Source organism: Protopterus annectens, chromosome 4.part0 (assembly GCF_019279795.1).
Source record: "Protopterus annectens isolate FY-2018-M chromosome 4.part0, PAN1.0, whole genome shotgun sequence".
Classification (NCBI taxonomy): Eukaryota; Metazoa; Chordata; order Ceratodontiformes; family Protopteridae; genus Protopterus; species Protopterus annectens.
The window spans coordinates 262,241,517-262,261,855 of record NC_056733.1 but is presented as its reverse complement, the minus strand read 5'-3'; the positions used below and the strand labels follow the sequence as shown (position 1 = coordinate 262,261,855).

The window sequence follows — 20,339 nt, the reverse complement described above, 5'->3', positions numbered from 1 at the left end:
TTTTGCTTTACTCTGTAATCTGTCACCATTAGTGGTAGATGGTATCACTTCAAGCTATAATTCAAAGTGGAAAAGGATGATGATGAAACAATGAAGCTCAAGAAATAAGGAGAGAGTGGGATTTTGGATGTGGATCCCTAAGGAGAATAACAATAACCATACGGAATGTTATATTCCTAAAGTATCAGAAAATATTCTAAGAGCTGAGCAACACAGGAGTGGAGAAAGGGGATCTTGTTGCTAGGAATGACTGCAACTGGGGGTACAGAGAAATGGCAAGATGGGCCTGGAATTTACTGGAGAAAACTGGCAAAGGAACCAAGGTATTGGGAGCAAATAATCAAGAGGGAAAGGTAATAGAACAGGAAAAGGCTAAGAATACATTTGGAGTGCAAGCCAGAGACTGCATGCCGTATTGAGGATTGATACCAGAATGTAGGCAAAGAGAAAGGAATAGGGGGATCCTAAGTGAAAGACCAGCACTTATGGAGTTTAAGGAGAGTCTAGAGCAGAAGCTGCTGTTAAAAAGGGGATAATTAGTAGGGCATATAAAATATGGCATGATAACTATAGGAGTCAGTCAGAAGAGGTTAGAAAGGATTTGGAAGAGAGTCTGGATATGCAATTCACAAATAAACAATGAGAGGGTATATATATATATATATATATATATATATATATATGTATATATATATATATATATATATATGGTTCTAGGACGGAAGATCGAAACAGACAAGACCGACACCGACTTCACCGACGCGAAAACACCGACACGGAAATGATCGACACTACAAACCACAGGTAAGGGGTTTAATATTCGCTAATCAAGCCTACCATGTTCAGGTAAGGGGTTTAGATTTAACACATGCATAACACTGCCACCTTACCTGAACATGGTAGGCTTGATTAGCGAATTTTAAACCCCTTACCTGTGGTTTGTAGTGTCGATCATTTCCGTGTTGGTATATATATATATATATATATATATATATATATATATATATATATATGGCTCCTAAATATGCAACAAAGTCTAGGAGGTTTAGAATTTTTGCTTGGAAGTGCATGTATAAAGGTATTTTATACCCCAAGCAGACTCCAAAGAATTTTTCATCAGGTAGATTGCAAATGTTAGAGGGTGCGATAGGAAAGAAAGACATAATTGGGAACATATTTTATGGGACTGTAATGAGTTGGCAGACTTTATAAATTCCCAGCAGACTACTCTGTCAGAAATGCAGGGTGAGCAAATTGATGTAACTAAGGAAATTGTTTTTTTTTTGAGCTGTGATACAGAAACAGAATTGCCTAGACATAAGGAGGCCTCTGAGTTTAATTTTTGTGCCTGCGAAAAGGGCATTTACTCGAAAATGGAAATCAAAGTCTAAACCAACTGAACTAGTAGTACTAAATATAGTAACTGAGATAAAAGTACTGGAAGTGGGATCTTCAGAAAAGGGTAAGAGCAAATTACATATGAAAAATGGGAATTGTGGGAACAATACATGCAGAATAATATTTGGAGGAGGAAGGTTTTAGAGAAAGGAATCAAGTGAACTGTGTAATGTTCAACTGACAGTGACGGTATAGAAGATTATATGTGATGTATAATGTTTGCAACTAAAAGTATGTCAATACAGTTTGTTTCATTTATATAAATGCATGATTGGTAATGTCATATGTGGTAATTTAATAAAGATGTTTCTTAAAGGGAGGCATTTTATGGAGCCTTGAGCTGGTTCAGACCCTGCTATCGCAACAGTTGTGAATAAAAAGGGAGCAGAGAGTCCTAATTTAGGAATATGTGGCATTGTTCAGCCAAAAGGTACTTGGCATGTGAATTTTTATTGCACAGCTGTGTTAAACACAGAATTTTGTCTAATGCTTTTAAAAATACTTATGAACATATAGAGAAGCAGCATATAAAATAAGTGAGTCATCAGATGCTTTTCAAGGAGTGTTTACTCTTTTCTGTCCTTACTCTCACTGCTTGGAACTCTCATGGGTTGTGACACATTTCTGCTGCTTTTTCTGGTTTAATCACTTTTGGCTATTTATTCTCCTTTGAGCCAAACACTTCATTCTGTGATTTTGATATTTTGCTACTGTTTGGGGTAAACTTAAAAAGTGGGAGAATCTTCCAAGCTTATGAATATGATTAACAGTAATTCTATATTCTGTTCCAACCATATGCCAGCTTGAGGGAGGATATTTTTCTGACTTTATTGACCTTTGCCTTGCTTTGCACAAGTGATCCCCTGTTAACAGCAAAGTTAATAACATTTCTGTTGTATATTATCTATGTGTTTTTTTCTCCTCACATTCACATGTGGTATGGCACAGTGCAGGAGTAGTAGTGATTGTTTCCATTATAGACTCTGGCTTATATCTTTTGTTATCCTTTGCAGTAATTTTATGCCATCCTTTTTTCTCTTTCCCTTGTCATTTTCTTTAATTCCTTTCTTGTTTTCTTTTAGGTTTGGCAGAAGCATGGCAAAGGAGCATTTTTATTGCCCTAGAGCACATTGCTTTAACATCTGATTGGTTGTCTCACAGATTGACATGTTACATTAATTATTGTAGGCTACCTCAAGCTAAAGTTTTAATTTGAGAAGCTTTTAGGGTGATGGGATACTCCCAGGTAAAAACAGAAAGTTACAGCTTTAGCAACCACACAGTTCTTCTGTTGTCTGGGAGCTGTGGTAACAGGTTATGTAACCAAAAACAATTGGACACTTAATTGCAGCATGTGATATTTTACATGCCAGAACACAGCAGGGTTCTAAGAAAAGGGGTATTGCACTAGGAGACATTCTTAAAGATTTTGCTTATGAGGCAAAATCTAACTGGGAACCACATTTGGAAAGGCAATTCACTAGGTAGTAGTGAGAAAGTAAGTGCATTTCCCATAGACACACAACTAAATTGAACATTTTCAGAATTTTCGGTTGGAAGTGTTTACGTGTTTTTCAGTCCAGATAAAGTACATACATTTTGTCTGCAAATCCTTCCAAGTTGTTTGAGATGTGATGAGGATGTTAGAGGTAATTGGGATCAAGTTTTTTGGGATGTCAAAGGTTAAACCAACTTAAATTTAGACTTTCACAGGTCAATAGAAAGAATACTGGGAAACCCTTAATGTTAACTGAAGTCCTTTTTCTAGGTTGAGTCATAGCTCACCTGGCACACTTACCTCTGCATCTGTTAATTAGCTTAATTACAGCGGTTAGCATTATCGCCTCACAGCAAGAGGTTCTCCTGTTCGATTCTCGGCTGGAGCGCCTTCTGTGTGGAGTTGGCATGTCCTCCCCGCTGTCGTGTGACGTTAAAGACATGCAGGTAGGTGCGAGCATGAATGGGCGTGCCTTCTTTGAAGGTTGGGCATCGGGCTGGCAACTTGGCACTGTAAAATTCCACTGCCAATCATGAGCGGATCGGAGTTCCGCTGTACCGACCCCTAACCGGGAAAAGCTGAAAGTCTTTATTTTTATGTTGCTAGCCAAAAAGACTGTCACAAGGAAGTGGAAGTTCTATTTCCAACAAACAATTCAAGGAGTGCACCAGTTCATAAGAAATAAGGAAAGGGGGAATTGGAATTGTGTGGGTGAAGGTATGCTGAATGCTTATGAGAAAATAGATTTTATGGAATAAGGCTGAAAGGTTGCAATGTGGAGGAAGTATAGTAATCTTGAGGTAAGGCCAAGAGAGGACTCTGTATGGCAGGAGTAGAAAGTAGCAATACACAGAATATTGGACAGGGAGGTCTGGTTGGCCAACAAAGTGGGTGAATGTTGCTCTGAAAGTTAATATCAAATGTAGAAAGGGGTCATTGATGCTTGGGTAAAGTGCCTTTGACGTGGGTGATAGTTAAGGAGGAAGCTAAGCTGAGGAGCATTTGGGGGGCTGCTTTTTTCTTTGTTTTTTCTCTTTCTTCCTCCTATTTTTTGGTGGTCCAGCCCTTGGGTGAGTTTCTCTGTCATTGAAACAAATATACTGTTATAGTAACATTTTGCCTAACGCAGCTCTTGAACATAATATAGGCTGAGATCATTTTGTGATCACCAGTGCTGTGCCCATTTGTGTGTGTGTGTGTGTGCGCGCGCGCGCACATCTTTCTATAGATTATATATTTATTTTACATTTGTTGACTGGGATAGTCCGACTGGATGTATGTCCATTTTCGTCAGAGGCCCGGGGAGAAAAGCTCCAGATAACACAGATGGAACATAGCAGATATGAGTCAAACATATTTACAAAGCCCTCTAGTAGATACTCACAATATAGACAGTGTGTGATAGTACACAAAAACACAGGTTGCAGCAAGCTGTTATGAGCAAGTGATGCGTGCAATATTAATTTAAATAAGGCATTGAGTAAGTAGTGATTAATCAGGGGTTAGTTAGTACAGGGATATATATATATATATATATATATATATATATCTGTGTGTGTGAGTGTGTGTGGATTCACTACCAAAGCCCGAAACGTCACAATTCCGACATGCACAATACCGACGCCCAGAAGCACGAAACGTCAAAATACCAAAAACGGCATAACAAAACAAAAGCCCAAAACCATCAATAACAACATGTATGCGGGCAAACATCCCACCCCGTAGCTTAACTATACCTACTCCGAGATTGCACTACAGTGGGGAGAACGGTCAACTTCCCGTTCTACACTGTACGGCAATCTCCATTATTCGTTGTTGGGATCCTGAAGTTTCGTGCTTCTGGGCGTCGGTATTGTGGGTGTCAGTATTGTGAGATTTCAGTCTTTCACAGTGTTCCCATATATGTGTGAGTATATATATTATAGGTATATTCATAGGTAGTGAGTAGTATGACAAGCTGGATGTTGGTGAAGAAACTTTATGGTTCTTAATAAAATGAGATGTGTACGTAAAAAAAAAAAAAAAAAAAAAAAAAAATACATGCCATCCCAAACACAAAAAAAAAAAAAATCATGAAGCAGAAAAATGCTTCATATCTTTTGGGAATATATGGGGTAGGACTTATTTCAGCTCTTCTTACCCTTCCCAGCAAATATACAAGCACTTAAGCTGCATACCGTACCTCAGAGATAATTCTATATTGTTAATGGAGGATGTAGTCCATTTCAGTAGTTTATGTTCTGATGATAAGAGGTGTTTTGTCCTTTTTTTTTCCATTTTATGTGGTATATATTTGTGCTTTTACTTTGATCAAAGTACATGAGCTATAAACACACACTGTGCATTTCAGAATGCAGCCAGTTACACAAAACTGTAAACGTGTGCTCAAGTATTTGCTTATATATTGCCGCTTAAAAGGCACCTCCACACAATGAAAGAATGATCATTCTTAAAAATGAACAAGAATTATCTGTTTCTCCACCACCCATTTCTCTTAAGCAACTGCAGATCAAGTAAGTCAAGTTAAACTGTTTCAGGCTTGCTTCTTTTACCACCTTTAACAGATGTAATGTGGAAGTAGTCATGGCAGGTGGTGAGATTTCTCTGCATGGAAATAGGATGTACAGAGGTTACACTGTCTTGTGCAGTGAGGTAGCAGCATGTGTCTGTCCTTTTAGTTGCTGCTTACTTCCAGCTGTAATCTTTCCTTCTTTAGTGTACTGTCACCGATTATTATCATGGCATGGATTAGGCAGTAATATCCTTAGATGTGTACATTTGATTCTAAAACGTTCTTGATTAATTTTATTACAGATGGAGTCTGACCTTGTAGTTCCACCAGAGCAGCCTTTTAAGACACAAACACATAAGTTTTTTCCATGTCTTGTTCAAAGTTTTATTAAGGACATACAACATACCTTTTATGAACTTTTTATGTAGTTTTTAATGTAATTTAATATGTTCAAATATAGGGCGATTGTTTTTTCAGCTTGATTGAAAACATTTTGTTACTTCAACTTTAAGGGCTGTTTGTCTAATTAAAGAAGCTTGTTAGTATAAAAGGGGTAGTTGCACAAGCTTTCACTGTTCTGATGAAGTCTTACGACGAAAGCGCTTGACCTTTTGGAGTACTTTGTGGCTGTGTGATTTGTGACTTTGTAACTTTTAATAAATTCGGTTAATTCTACAGAGGTCGAAGGATTATTGGCTTCAGAGTCGTTTTTTTTGTTTTATTTGTATCAGTTGCCACTTTCACACCACACTTTGTGTTTTTTTTTTTCATATAGAAGTGGAGCAGTCCGCTAGGGCAACCTTGTCTTTGACCATTGTTCTACAGGTGTGAAACCCACCTACCCAGAACCCTAACTCTAACCCTCCACCATTACCTTAGAAAACCCTTTCCATAACACTACCACAAGTCAGGCAAACTGTGTCTTGTGGCATTGGTATGGTTTGTTTTTTTCCCCTCTTACTGTGTTTTAGTGTGAATCAAGTGTTTGCCTGTTTTTGCTATATGTTTTTTGTCTGTATTTTAGGTGTTTATATTTGATATGTATACATGATGAATTGTTTGTATTTTGATTTCTGTATTGTCTACATTTTGAGGTCTATATTTTTAAATATACTTCTGCGTCTTTTGTTTATTTTATTCTTTTTGTATGCCTGTTTTTTTTGTTTTGTTTTCTTGACTGAAACAAGTTTGTACTGCATTGAGCATTTCTGTAACAGTATTTCAGCTCTTCCAGTTAATTATTGTAATAATATTAATAGTGAATTTCTAAGCAAATCAGTAAAACATTTTAGTGATGTGAAGAAATAGTTTTGAAAATTTATTTTTGCAGTTAATCTAAACTGAGAGATCACTTATTATGTGACCATCCTGTTGTTTTAAGGATTGTAGTATTAACTGCTTTTGCCATTTTTCCACGTTGCCATCTAATAGTAAATGTTTCACTTATGCAATACTATGCAGTAATTCACTGGGGCAACTGATTGCAACATATATTACTCAAGAATTCACTGGTGCGACAACATAATTCACTGGTGCAGTTAATTGTAGCATGTACCACGCACTGATTGCTGGTGCAGTTAATTGTAGCATGTACTAGAAAAAGATTGACTGGTACAGTTAATTGTAGTATATTAACACACGGTGATTCACTAGTATAGTTAACTACTGCAGTTAACTGCAGCATATACAACTCAATGACTCATTGCTGCAGTTAATTGTAATATATAATACACAGTGGTTCACTGGTACAATTAATTTTATTTTTAACTACACCGTGATTCTCACTGTTAAAATTAATTGGAGCATATGACAACACAATGATTCTCTGGTAAAATCAATTGGAGCATATGACACAGTGACTCACTGGTACAGTTAATTGTAGCATATGACATCACAATGATTCACTGGTACAGCTAATTGCAGCATATGACATCTCAGTGATTCGCTGATAAAGTTAATTGTAGCATATGCAATCAAAGTGATTCACCAGTACAGTTAATTGTAGCATGTGACAACACAGTGATTCAGAGCTACAATTAATTTTAGCGTATGACATCGCAGTGATTCACTGGTACAGTTAATTGTAGCATATGACATCACAATGATTCACGGATACAGTTAATTCTAGTACATGATATCAAAGTGATTCATCGGAACAATTAATTGTAGCATATGACATCACAATGATTCACAGGTACAATTAATTGTAGCATATGATATCACAGTGATTCACTGGTACAATTAATTGTAATATAACATAACACTTAATTCACCAGTACAGTTAATTGTAGCATATGATAGCACAGTGATTCAGCCCTACAATTAGTTGTAACGTATGACAATACAGTGGTTCAGTGCTGCTATTAATTGTAATATACGACATCACAGTGATTCACTGGTACAGTTAATTGCATCAAATGACATCACAGTGGTTCACTGGTACAGTTAATTGTAGCATATGACATCACAGTGGTTCACTGGTACAGTTAATTGTAGAATATGACATCACAGAGAGTCACTGTTGGGGTTAATTGTAGAATATGACATCACAGTTGCAGTTAGTAGTAGTTACTCTTCTAGCACTCCACATTCTTTCCTCTTTTGAGTACCTGCTATGCTTTGAAATACTGAGTTGTCTTGGAAACAAGTAAATTACACTTTCATATACAGATCCTGTAAGTCTGATCTTCCTTTCTATATCTGTTGATAACCCCTGGTAGATCCTCTGAACACCATTGCTGCACAATCAAGAAAGCTAAATGACTTCCAGTGGCTGCCATTCATCTGTCTGCTTAATTCCCTTACAATCAAGCTTCTCAGAGAATGCTGTTGCCCGCTCCTTCCTAACACATTAATTGTTCATAGTACAGCTTAATCACTCTTTAGAAGCAACAATCTTTGACTTAATTAGGTCACAGTTTACACTAGCTGCTTGTGAAAAATCCTTTCACAAACTCACCCCGGCTACATAGAACACGCTTCCCACAGATTTGACTAACCTAGGTAATGTGCTGCTATTTAAAAATGAACTAAACTCTTTACTTCAGGACTGTAGATGCAGCTGTTTTACAGATGAGTTAATATTTCAGCCATTCATCTTACCTTTGAGGATTACATATTAATGTTGACTCTATGGATTAAACACAGTTTGGTAAAAGCAGCTTTTTAATTCCCTGTGTTTTGTAACCCTTTCCATTTGCAACATTTTGCTTGACTCTGTATATTTTTACAATGTTAAAAGCGTTGTATTGATTAATCCCTATATTTTACATGTTCCAGTTTTCTTGTTTTGCTTTACTCTGTAATCTGTCACCATTAGTGGTAGATGGTATCACTTCAAGCTATAATTCAAAGTGGAAAAGGATGATGATGAAACAATGAAGCTCAAGAAATAAGGAGAGTGGGATTTTGGATGTGGATCCCTAAGGAGAATAACAATAACCATACGGAATGTTATATTCCTAAAGTATCAGAAAATATTCTAAGAGCTGAGCAACACAGGAGTGGAGAAAGGGATCTTGTTGCTAGGAATGACTGCAACTGGGGGTACAGAGAAATGGCAAGATGGGCCTGGAATTTACTGGAGAAAACTGGCAAAGGAACCAAGGTATTGGGAGCAAATAATCAAGAGGGAAAGGTAATAGAACAGGAAAAGGCTAAGAATACATTTGGAGTGCAAGCCAGAGACTGCATGCCGTATTGAGGATTGATACCAGAATGTAGGCAAAGAGAAAGGAATAGGGGGATCCTAAGTGAAAGACCAGCACTTATGGAGTTTAAGGAGAGTCTAGAGCAGAAGCTGCTGTTAAAAGGGGATAATTAGTAGGGCATATAAAATATGGCATGATAACTATAGGAGTCAGTCAGAAGAGGTTAGAAAGGATTTGGAAGAGAGTCTGGATATGCAATTCACAAATAAACAATGAGAGGGTATATATATATATATATATATATGTGTGTATATATATATATATATATATATATATATATATATATATATATATATATATATATATATATATATATATATATATATGGTTCTAGGACGGAAGATCGAAACAGACAAGACCGACACCGACTTCACCGACGCGAAACACCGACACGGAAATGATCGACACTACAAACCACAGGTAAGGGGTTTAAAATTCGCTAATCAAGCCTACCATGTTCAGGTAAGGGGTTTAGATTTAACACATGCATAACACTGCCACCTTACCTGAACATGGTAGGCTTGATTAGCGAATTTTAAACCCCTTACCTGTGGTTTGTAGTGTCGATCATTTCCGTGTCGGTATATATATATATATAGCTCCTAAATATGCAACAAAGTCTAGGAGGTTTAGGATTTTTGCTTGGAAGTGCATGTATAAAGGTATTTTATACCCCAAGCAGACTCCAAAGAATTTTTCATCAGGTAGATTGCAAATGTTAGAGGGTGTGATAGGAAAGAAAGACATAATTGGGAACATATTTTATGGGACTGTAATGAGTTGGCAGACTTTATAAATTCCCAGCAGACTACTCTGTCAGAAATGCAGGGTGAGCAGATTGATGTAACTAAGGAAATTGTTTTTTTTTTGAGCTGTGATACAGAAACAGAATTGCCTAGACATAAGGAGGCCTCTGAGTTTAATTTTTGTGCCTGCGAAAAGGGCATTTACTCGAAAATGGAAATCAAAGTCTAAACCAACTGAACTAGAAGTAGTAAATGTAGTAACTGAGATAAAAGAACTGGAAGTGGGATCTTCAGAAAAGGGTAAGAGCAAATTACATATGAAAAATGGGAATTGTGGGAACAATACATGCAGAATAATATTTGGAGGAGGAAGGTTTTAGAGAAAGGAATCAAGTGAACTGTGTAATGTTCAACTGACAGTGACGGTATAGAAGATTATATGTGATGTATAATGTTTGCAACTAAAAGTATGTCAATACAGTTTGTTTTCATTTATATAAATGCATGATTGGTAATGTCATATGTGGTAATTTAATAAAGATGTTTCTTAAAGGGAGGCATTTTATGGAGCCTTGAGCTGGTTCAGACCCTGCTATCGCAACAGTTGTGAATAAAAAGGGAGCAGAGAGTCCTAATTTAGGAATATGTGGCATTGTTCAGCCAAAAGGTACTTGGCACGTGAATTTTTATTGCACAGCTGTGTTAAACACAGAATTTTGTCTAATGCTTTTAAAAACACTTATGAACATATAGAGAAGAAGCATATAAAATAAGTGAGTCATCAGATGCTTTTCAAGGAGTGTTTACTCTTTTCTGTCCTTACTCTCACTGCTTGGAACTCTCATGGGTTGTGACACATTTCTGCTGCTTTTTCTGGTTTAATCACTTTTGGCTATTTATTCTCCTTTGAGCCAAACACTTCATTCTGTGATTTTGATATTTTGCTACTGTTTGGGGTAAACTTAAAAAGTGGGGGAATCTTCCAAGCTTATTAATATGATTAACAGTAATTCTATAGTCTGTTCCAACCATATGCCAGCTTGAGGGAGGATATTTTTCTGACTTTATTGACCTTTGCCTTGCTTTGCACAAGTGATCCCCTGTTAACAGCAGAGTTAATAACATTTCTGTTGTATATTATCTATGTGTTTTTTTCTCCTCACATTCACATGTGGTATGGCACAGTGCAGGATTAGTAGTGATTGTTTCCATTATAGACTCTGGCTTATATCTTTTGTTATCCTTTGCAGTAATTTTATGCCATCCTTTTTTCTCTTTCCCTTGTCGTTTTCTTTAATTCCTTTCTTGTTTTCTTTTAGGTTTGGCAGAAGCATGGCAAAGGAGCATTTTATTGCCCTAGAGCACATTGCTTTAACACCTGATTGGTTGTCTCACAGATTGACATGTTACATTAATTATTGTAGGCTACCTCAAGCTAAGTTTTAATTTGAGAAGCTTTTAGGGTGATGGGATACTCCCAGGTAAAAACAGAGAGTTACAGCTTTAGCAACCACACAGTTCGTCTGTTGTCTGGGAGCTGCGGTAACAGGTTATGTAACCAAAAACAATTGGACACTTAATTGCAGCACGTGATATTTTACATGCCAGAACACAGCAGGCTTCTAAGAAAAGGAGTATTGCACTAGGAGACATTCTTAAAGATTTTGCTTATGAGGCAAAATCTAACTGGGAACCACATTTGGAAAGGCAATTCACTAGGTAGTAGTGAGAAAGTAAGTGCATTTCCCATAGACACACAACTAAATCGAACATTTTCAGAATTTTCAGTTGGAAGTGTTTACGTGTTTTTCAGTCCAGATAAAGTATATACATTTTGTCTGCAAATCCTTCCAAGTTGTTTGAGATGTGATGAGGATGTTAGAGGTAATTGGGATCATGTTTTTTGGGATGTCAAAGGTTAAACCAACTTAAATTTAGACTTTCACAGGTCAATAGAAAGAATACTGGGAAACCCTTAATGTTAACTGAAGTCCTTTTTCTAGGTTGAGTCATAGCTCACCTGGCACACTTACCTCTGCATCTATTAATTAGCTTAATTACAGCGGTTAGTGGAAAGTGGTGCAGCGGTTAGCATTATCGCCTCACAGCAAGAGGTTCTCCTGTTCGATTCTCGGCTGGAGCACCTTCTGTGTGGAGTCGGCATGTCCTCCACGCTGTCGTGTGACGTTAAAGACATGCAGATAGGTGCAAGCATGAATGGGCGTGCCTTCTTTGAAGGTTGGGCGTCGGGCTGGCAACTTGGCACTGTAAAATTCCACTGCCAGTCATGAGCGGACCGGAGTTCCGCTATGCCGACCCCTAACCGGGAAAAGCTGAAAGTCTTTATTTTTACGTTGCTAGCCAAAAAGACTGTCACAAGGAAGTGGAAGTCCTGTTTCCAACAAACAATTCAAGGAGTGCACCAGTTCATAAGAAATAAGGAAAGGGGAAACTGGAATTGTGTGGGTGAAGGTATGCTGAATGCTTATGAGAAAATAGATTTTATGGAATAAGGCTGAAAGGTTGCAATGTGGAGGAAGTATAGTAATCTTGAGGTAAGGCCAAAAGAGGACTCTGTATGGCAGGAGTAGAAAGTAGCAATACACAGAATATTGGACAGGGAGGTCTGGTTGGCCAACGAAGTGGGTGAATGTTGCTCTGAAAGTTAATATCAAATGTAGAAAGGGGTCATTGATGCTTGGGTAAAGTGCCTTTGACGTGGGTGATAGTTAAGGAGGAAGCTAAGCTGAGAAGCGTTTGGGGGGCTGCTTTTTTCTTTGTTTTTTCTCTTTCTTCCTCCCATTTTTTGGTGGTCCAGCCCTTGGGTGAGTTTCTCTGTCATTGAAACAAATATACTGTTATAGTAACATTTTGCCTAACGCAGCTCTTGAACATAATATAGGTTGAGATCATTTTGTGATCACCAGTGCTGTGCCCATTTGTGTATGTGTGTGTGTGTGTAAATATATATATATTTGTGTGTGTGTGTGTGTGTGTGTGTGTGTGTGTGTGTGTGTGTGTGTGTGTGTGTGTGTGTGTGTGTATCTTTCTATAGATTATATATTTATTTTACATTTGTTGACTGGGATAGTCCGACTGGATGTATTTCCATTTTCGTCAGAGGCCCAGGGAGAAAAGCTCCAGATAACACAGATGGAACATAGCAGATACGAGTCAAACAAATTTACAAAGCCCTCTAGTAGATTCTCACAATATAGACAGTGTGTGATAGTACACAAAAACACAGGTTGCAGCAAGCTGTTATGAGCAAGTGATGCGTGCAATATTAATTTAAATAAGGCATTGAATAAGTAGTGATTAGTCAGGGTTAGTACAGGGATATATATATATATATATATATATCTGTGTGTGTGAGTGTGTGTGGATTCACTACCAAAGCCCGAAACGTCACAATACCGACGCCCAGAAGCACGAAACGTCAAAATACCAAAAACGGCATAACAAAACAAAAGCCCAAAACCATCAATAACAACATGTATGCAGGGGGGGGGCAAGCACCTCCCCCCCCCCCCGTAGCTTAACTATACCTACTCCGAGATTGCACTACAGTGGGGAGAACGGTCAACTTCCCGTTCTGCACTGTACGGCAATCTCCATTATTCGTTGTTGGGATCCTGAAGTTTCGTGCTTCTGGGCGTCGGTATTGTGGGTGTTGGTATTGTGAGGTTTCAGGCTTTCGCAGTGTTCCCATATATGTGTGAGTATATATATTATAGGTATATTCATAGGTAGTGAGTAGTATGACAAGCTGGATGTTGGTGAAGAAACTTTATGGTTCTTAATAAAATGAGATGTGTACGTAAAAAAAAAAAAAAAAAAATACATGCCATCCCAAACACAAAAAAAAAAATCATGAAGCAGAAAAATGCTTCATATCTTTTGGGAATATATGGGGTAGGACTTATTTCAGCTCTTCTTACCCTTCCCAGCAAATATACAAGCACTTAAGCTGCATACCGTACCTCAGAGATAATTATATATTGTTAATGGAGGATGTAGTCCCTTTCAGTAGTTTATGTTCTGATGATAAGAGGTGTTTTGTCCTTTTTTTTTCCATTTTATGTGGTATATTTTGTGCTTTTACTTTGATCAAAGTACATGAGCTATAAACACACACTGTGCATTTCAGAATGCAGCCAGTTACACAAAACTGTAAACGTGTGCTCAAGTTTTTACTGGGGGTAAGACCCTTGCATCCCAACACCCACTTGCTTATATATTGCTGCTTAAAAGGCACCTCCACTCAATGAAAGAATGATCATTCTTAAAAATGAACATGAATTATCTGTTTCTCCACCACCCATTTCTCTTAAGCAACTGCAGATCAAGTAAGTCAAGTTAAACAGTTTCAGGCTTGCTTCTTTTGCCACCTTTAACAGATGTAATGTGGAAGTAGTCATGGCAGGTGGTGAGATTTCTCTGCATGGAAATAGGATGTACAGAGGTTACATTGTCTTGTGCAGTGAGGTAGCAGCATGTGTCTGTCCTTTTATTTGCTGCTTACTTCCAGCTGTAATCTTTCCTTCTTAATTAGTGTACTGTCACCGATTATTATCATGGCATGGATTAGGTAGTAATATCCTTAGATGTGTACATTTGATTCTGAAACGTTCTTGATTAATTTTATTACAGATGGAGTCTGACCTTGTAGTTCCACCAGAGCAGCCTGTAAAGCAAGAAGAGCAGGTAAATGGACTGAAGGAAGCACAGAGCCGAACCACGGAGAAGAGCAGCAAGCTGACCCAGGAAGAGCTGAGTGCCATTGATGATTTGGAAGTCCTTGATAAGATGGTATGTGCATATTCTTGTGTAGTGAATGCAAACAAAGTGTGCTTGGATAATGCAGTTTCATCATCAATTCATAGACTGTTACTAAGCTAATGATCCATGAGGCCTTTCTTAATCTAGCCAAGTTTTCCCAAAAGAATAATGATGTTCTGTATCCAAATAGGACACTGAGGCCAGGCATGTATAGGCTACCTCTGTCCAAAAGGGACATGGGTGCCAGGCCTGGTGTAAATTTCCTGTTCCCCCATCCACTTATCTAGGTTGTGCTTAAACTGGATAATGAACAAACTCGGCTTCAGATGGATGGGAAGCCTGCTCCATAGGGAGGGGCAGTCTCTCAGACACATATCTGTCTCTCCAGCATGTTCTGTTCAAGTCGCAGACAAAATTCAGGTCCTTAACCCTTATATTTTTGTTGCTCTTTGAGTTATAAATATGTAAGCGCTTCATAGGTGTGGGGTGTATGGATGCTATGTAAGCCAGGTATAGATCACCCCTCCGCGATCTGTAGGAGACTGAGTAGAGGGAAAGGGGTTCACGGCAGTCTGCGTAAGGCAGGTTTTATTGTGCCTTGTATTCTTTCAGATAACTGAATTCATGTACTGATCAGATCTCTAGTCATTAGGAACAGAAAAGGTCTGTTTTGAGAACTCCTGAATATGCCTCTACATTTTCATATCATATGTTAGGAAAGCAAGGTGTTGCCAAACTATTAGCAGATGGGGAAGTGCACATTAAGGACAAAGTAGATAAAAGTCACTGGCCAACAAAAAGTAGACAGTTGTGCTCACATTCCAGAGAGAAAGTAATGGTGTAAATGACCTGCAGAATGGATTCCTCCGACCTGTGATTAACCTTATTAACTCACAAAGGTTTGTGTTTCCCTGTGATCCTTAGAGTTGTTTGCTTGGAACTTTTTTGCTGCTGGTTAAATAACCATTGTCAGAGTGTTCTTAAGGGAGGGAGGGGACAGACAAAATAAAGTACAGAATATGAATTCCTACTAATGACACTTTTAGTGAATAAGTCAATTTTGCTAGAACAGTGATACTAGGATGCAATGCTGGTCTCTGGTCTTGGGGGGGGGGTAGTATTCACTGGAGAGAGCCTGGAAGAGGCTGGGTAATCCATGTACCCTAGATGAGTTCAACCAGAAACAGTTATTTGGAGCTTTCATGTGAGCATGCCTCTTTCAGTGAAAAGGGTGGCTGTCAGGTATAATGCCATTAAGTGGTAGGCTTCAAAAAGATGGATAATGAAGGAGCAGACAGTGGCGTTAGAAACTGGTTCTTGTAACATGGATTGCCCCCTTAGTAGGAGAAAAGAAGATGGAGCTTATACTGGAATTGAAAACTTCCAGCTGGAGAGAGTTGGACTTACCTATGTACACAACATTAGTTCTGGAAACAAACTTCTCAGTTGATGATGGTCTCTTTCATGATCTGAGATTGGAGTTAACTCTGTTGTAAAGGCCCCAAGCTGCTGTAGAATACTTGGGTGCCATATGGTTAGTGAGAGGGTCACATCATTACAGCTGCAAGTTACGAAAAGGAAAACTCTGTGCATATATAATGAACCTCTCTTAAGAGTATTTGGGGCCTTGAAGTCCCTGGCAGTGATGCATTAAAGGTTGCCACACTTTAAGTCATTAGGAGTGATGGAGGTTCCTGGAGGTGAGTAGTCAGGAGGAAAGGCTTGACTGTTGGGAACCCATATAAGGAGTTATTAGGTTTGTGTTGTAGTCACAGATTGTCCACAACAAGTACCAACTTCAAACACAGACATTATTATGTGTGTACTTTTCGGGCCATAAGCCAGTGGTTGATTGTGTAGACATGTTATTAGACTTGAGTACCATATGATGTTCTTCGTGTTTCACTGATGTTCTTCATGTTTCACTGTTGCAGCCATTACATTTGGGTAATCTGCTGGTAGGTTGCCCTCAGTCGGCCTGAATTCCAAAGTCTTTTGTCCTGCGTCGGTTGCGGTCTCCTCTTCCATGACGTCAGGTCGTCAGGAGTATAAAACATCAGGTCGTCAGGGGTATAAAACAAGCAGCCGACGCCATTTTCTTTAGTCTTTCTTGCCGCGTGGTGCCCGAAGCAGAAGCATTTCACAAGTGCCGGTTGGCCGACTCCTGAAATATTCGAGTTTGGGTTTCAGAACCGAAGTCTTCACTAAAGCTAAGTACCCCGTTGGAGAAACTTTTTTCTTGCTCCATACCGATGTCAGAAAAAGTTAATAATTGTATTACTTGTGGGAAGCAAATACCTCATAAGGATTTCCATTTATACTGTATTCCTTGCCTAGACCCTGATCACAACGTGCCTGGCTGTCGGTTTTGTGCTAGATTTAACCAATGCACTATTAAGCGTCTGTATATTTTTGCCTCAAAGTATTTTGGAAACAGATTTAACTACCCAGAAATGTCATCGGATAGCAATCCGACTACCGGAGTACATAAAAAATGCAAAGAAAAGGACAGAGAGAGACAGTCGAGGTCCAAAACCGACGAAGCTTCTCCTAAGCCAGTCGCCGGTTCGCTGGTACTCAGTGAGGCGCTTTCACAGCCCCTGATACCCGCTACTTTCGAGTCGCAGGCCCCTACCGACACCCATGTGGAGTCCAGCATGCCGTGAGATACTCAAAGTATTGGACCCATGGATGTATCTCCCTCGGATGGGTCCAGAGCCGCTGAGCAGGCACCGGCTTCTGAGGGTGTATTCAGGCCTCAACATTTTTATATCAAACCGACGACAGCTGCAAAACCAAAGACAAAAGCAACTTCTATAACTAAAAAAACGATGCATGAGCCACGTGCACAGGCCTCTATGCCTAAAAAACAGATGATCAAAATGGCTGAAGACCTGATTACCTTGATCAGGGGTTCCCAGCCCCCTCCAGATAAGAGGCCTAGGCAAGGCACTGATTATGAATCTTCAGATCAGGTTTCTATTTCTTCTGATTCCTCTTCTGATCAAGAATTATCTATACCTCCCTATGAGGATTCTGATGCAGAGGAATCTATACCATCTGCATCACCACCTGAGGATTATTCATTTGGAGAAACCTTGCATACTTTGAGGGAGCATTTTCACTGGGAGAGTCAAGAATTCTCAGAATCAAAAAAGATGCTCAGGGATTTCCATCTTCTCCCTCAGCACAGGCCTTTAGCCATACCCCCTGTGTTAGACATTGTGGATGATGTGTTTTAGGAGTCAAGCTTGACCCCTGCCTCCTTACCTCCGGCTCCCAGCAAGCCTGACAGATATTACAGGGTCCCTGACTCACACAAATTTTTATTTAGAAACCCTGCTGCTGATCCTGAAACTATTTATCAGGGTCCTAAGGGAGTTGGGCCTCAACAGCAAAAAATCCTACCCCCTCTGACAGAGGTTCAAGGGCACTGGATAGATGGGGAAAAAAGTTTATCCATCTGCAACCTTGGCAATTAGGGCCTTAAACTGCCAGTTTCATATGCTCAAGTATCAACAACATGTTATGGGATTGCTGAAACAGAAAATGATGTTAATTTCTGAATGTGCAGAAAGTAAAGAATTGCATGGATTATTGCATGCAGCTGGACAGGTTGGAAAGCATAATTTGCAATGTGGTTTTGATTCTTTAGAGGCCTCTTGCAGGGCTGCAGTTACTGGATCTGTGATTAGGAGGCATGCCTGATTAAAGGAACAAAATTTGCCTGACCATGTTAAAGCTAAATTACTAGATGCACCTTTACAGCATGATACTCTGTTTGGTAGTAAGGCAGAAGTGGTTTTAAAGAAAATGGAAGACAAAGCTAAGTCTATGCAAACTGTAAAAGGCTTCTTACAAGTGCAGCCGCCAAGATTCATTAGACACTGGCCTACAAACAATTGGTCTTTTCCTGTGTCAGACAGAGCTCAAAGGGGCAAATCCAGACGCCCTAAGGGTTCCAGATCCCAGGCGCAAGATTCATACAGGTCAAAACAATGGGGCGCTTCTACCTCCAAATCTGGAGGAGATAAAGTGCAAACCTACAGAAAACAGTCCCAATGACTTCCCTCTGCCTTCACCAAGCACTTATCTTTTGGCAGCACCTTTAGGGGGAAAATTAGCACTTTTTGCTCAGAATTGGCAGTTAATAACCCAGGACAAGTGGGTGCTAAACATAGTATCACAGGGATACAGATTCCATTCCATACTCTGCCAATGGCAAACGGTTGGCCAGATCTGCCAAAAAATCAATGGGCAGAGGCACAGAAACAGTTACGTCTCTCATGGATATGGGGGCGATTCAGCCAGTACCAGAACAGGAAAAAGGACAAGGTTTTTACTCAAGACTGTTCTTGGTACCCAGAAAGGACAAGGCCTGGCGGCCAATACTGGATTTATTGATTTTGAACACATACCTGGACATTCCAAAATTCAAAATGCTGACTTTGCAGCAACTTCTGCCCATGCTGGGCAAGAATGCTTGGCTGGTGACATTAGACCTAAAAGAGGCATACCTGCATGTCCCAATAAGACAATCGTGAAGAAGATACCTCAGATTCAAGGCTGGCTTAATGCATTACCAATTCTCTGCACTGCCCTTTGGCTTATCTACTGTGCCCAGGGTCTTTACAAAGTGCCTGGCACCAATAATTGCATTTTGCCAACAAAGAAGTATTCAAATATATCCTTACTTGGATGACTGTCTCATTAAGCAGAGAACAAGGACATTCTTCTTCAACACCTGGCATTTGTGAAAAGGCTTCTAACATGCCTAGGGTATGCAATAAACAAAAAGACATCACAACTGGTACCCTCTCAAAAGATAACATTCCTGGGTGCAAGCTTGAATACAACTGCCCCAGATGGCTTACCTCATGCCAGACAAGCAAAGGCAACTGACTACTTACTTCAAACTGATGGCAACAAAAACCCAGTTATCTGCAAGACAAATTCTGCAGACTTTGGGCTTCGTGGCATCCTGCATCTTACTGATTCCATATGCAAGACTGCATATAAGGAAACTTCAATGGTACCTAAAAAGTTTATGGAGTCAACATTGTCACAGTCTGGAAACAATGATTCCTCTCATTCCCTGCCTGCAACAGGAGTTCCTATGGTGGGCAAAGGCATGTCACCAAAACATGATACAGGCCTTCACTGTACCCCCTGCCAGCCAAACCTTAACAACAGACACATCAGATTATGCCTGGGGGGCCCACATGGTGGGAAGATGCACTCCGGGCATATGGACCCCAAAACAAATGCATCTACATATCAACCAGAAAGAGATGCTAACTGTTCAAAATGCCCTAACAGCCTTCAAGGACTTACTTCATCCAGGACAACTACTGATAAAGATGGACAACACCACGGTCATGTGGTATATAAACAAGCAGGGGGGGCACGCACTCATACCCCCTTTGCACATTAGCCATGGCACTGTGGGACACAGCTTTGACTTACCAAATACATCTTCAAGCTCAATTCCTGCCAGGAAAGCAAAATACTCTGGCAGACGATTTAAGCAGAAACCTTATGGATCCTCACAAGTGAAAACTAGATCCACAAGTCTTCAGCATGATAACAAAGAAATGGGGGAGCCCAGACATAGATCTGTTTGCCTCCCCTCAGAATTATCAGTTGAAAAGATTCTGCACAAGGACTTATCACAGACAAGCATGGAAAGTGGA

At 39.4% G+C, this 20,339-nt stretch overlaps 1 protein-coding gene across 1 annotated transcript in view; it reads left to right on the top strand.

Annotated features, from left to right (window-relative positions):
• LOC122800245 (smoothelin-like) overlaps positions 1 to 20,339 on the top strand; it is a gene marked incomplete in the record, with an annotated part of 1,328,624 nt that overhangs the window by 1,059,305 nt on the left and 248,980 nt on the right. Inside the window, 1 exon segment of the mRNA XM_044069736.1 lies at positions 14,518 to 14,676. Within this exon segment, the coding sequence (XP_043925671.1) occupies positions 14,518 to 14,676 (159 nt within the window).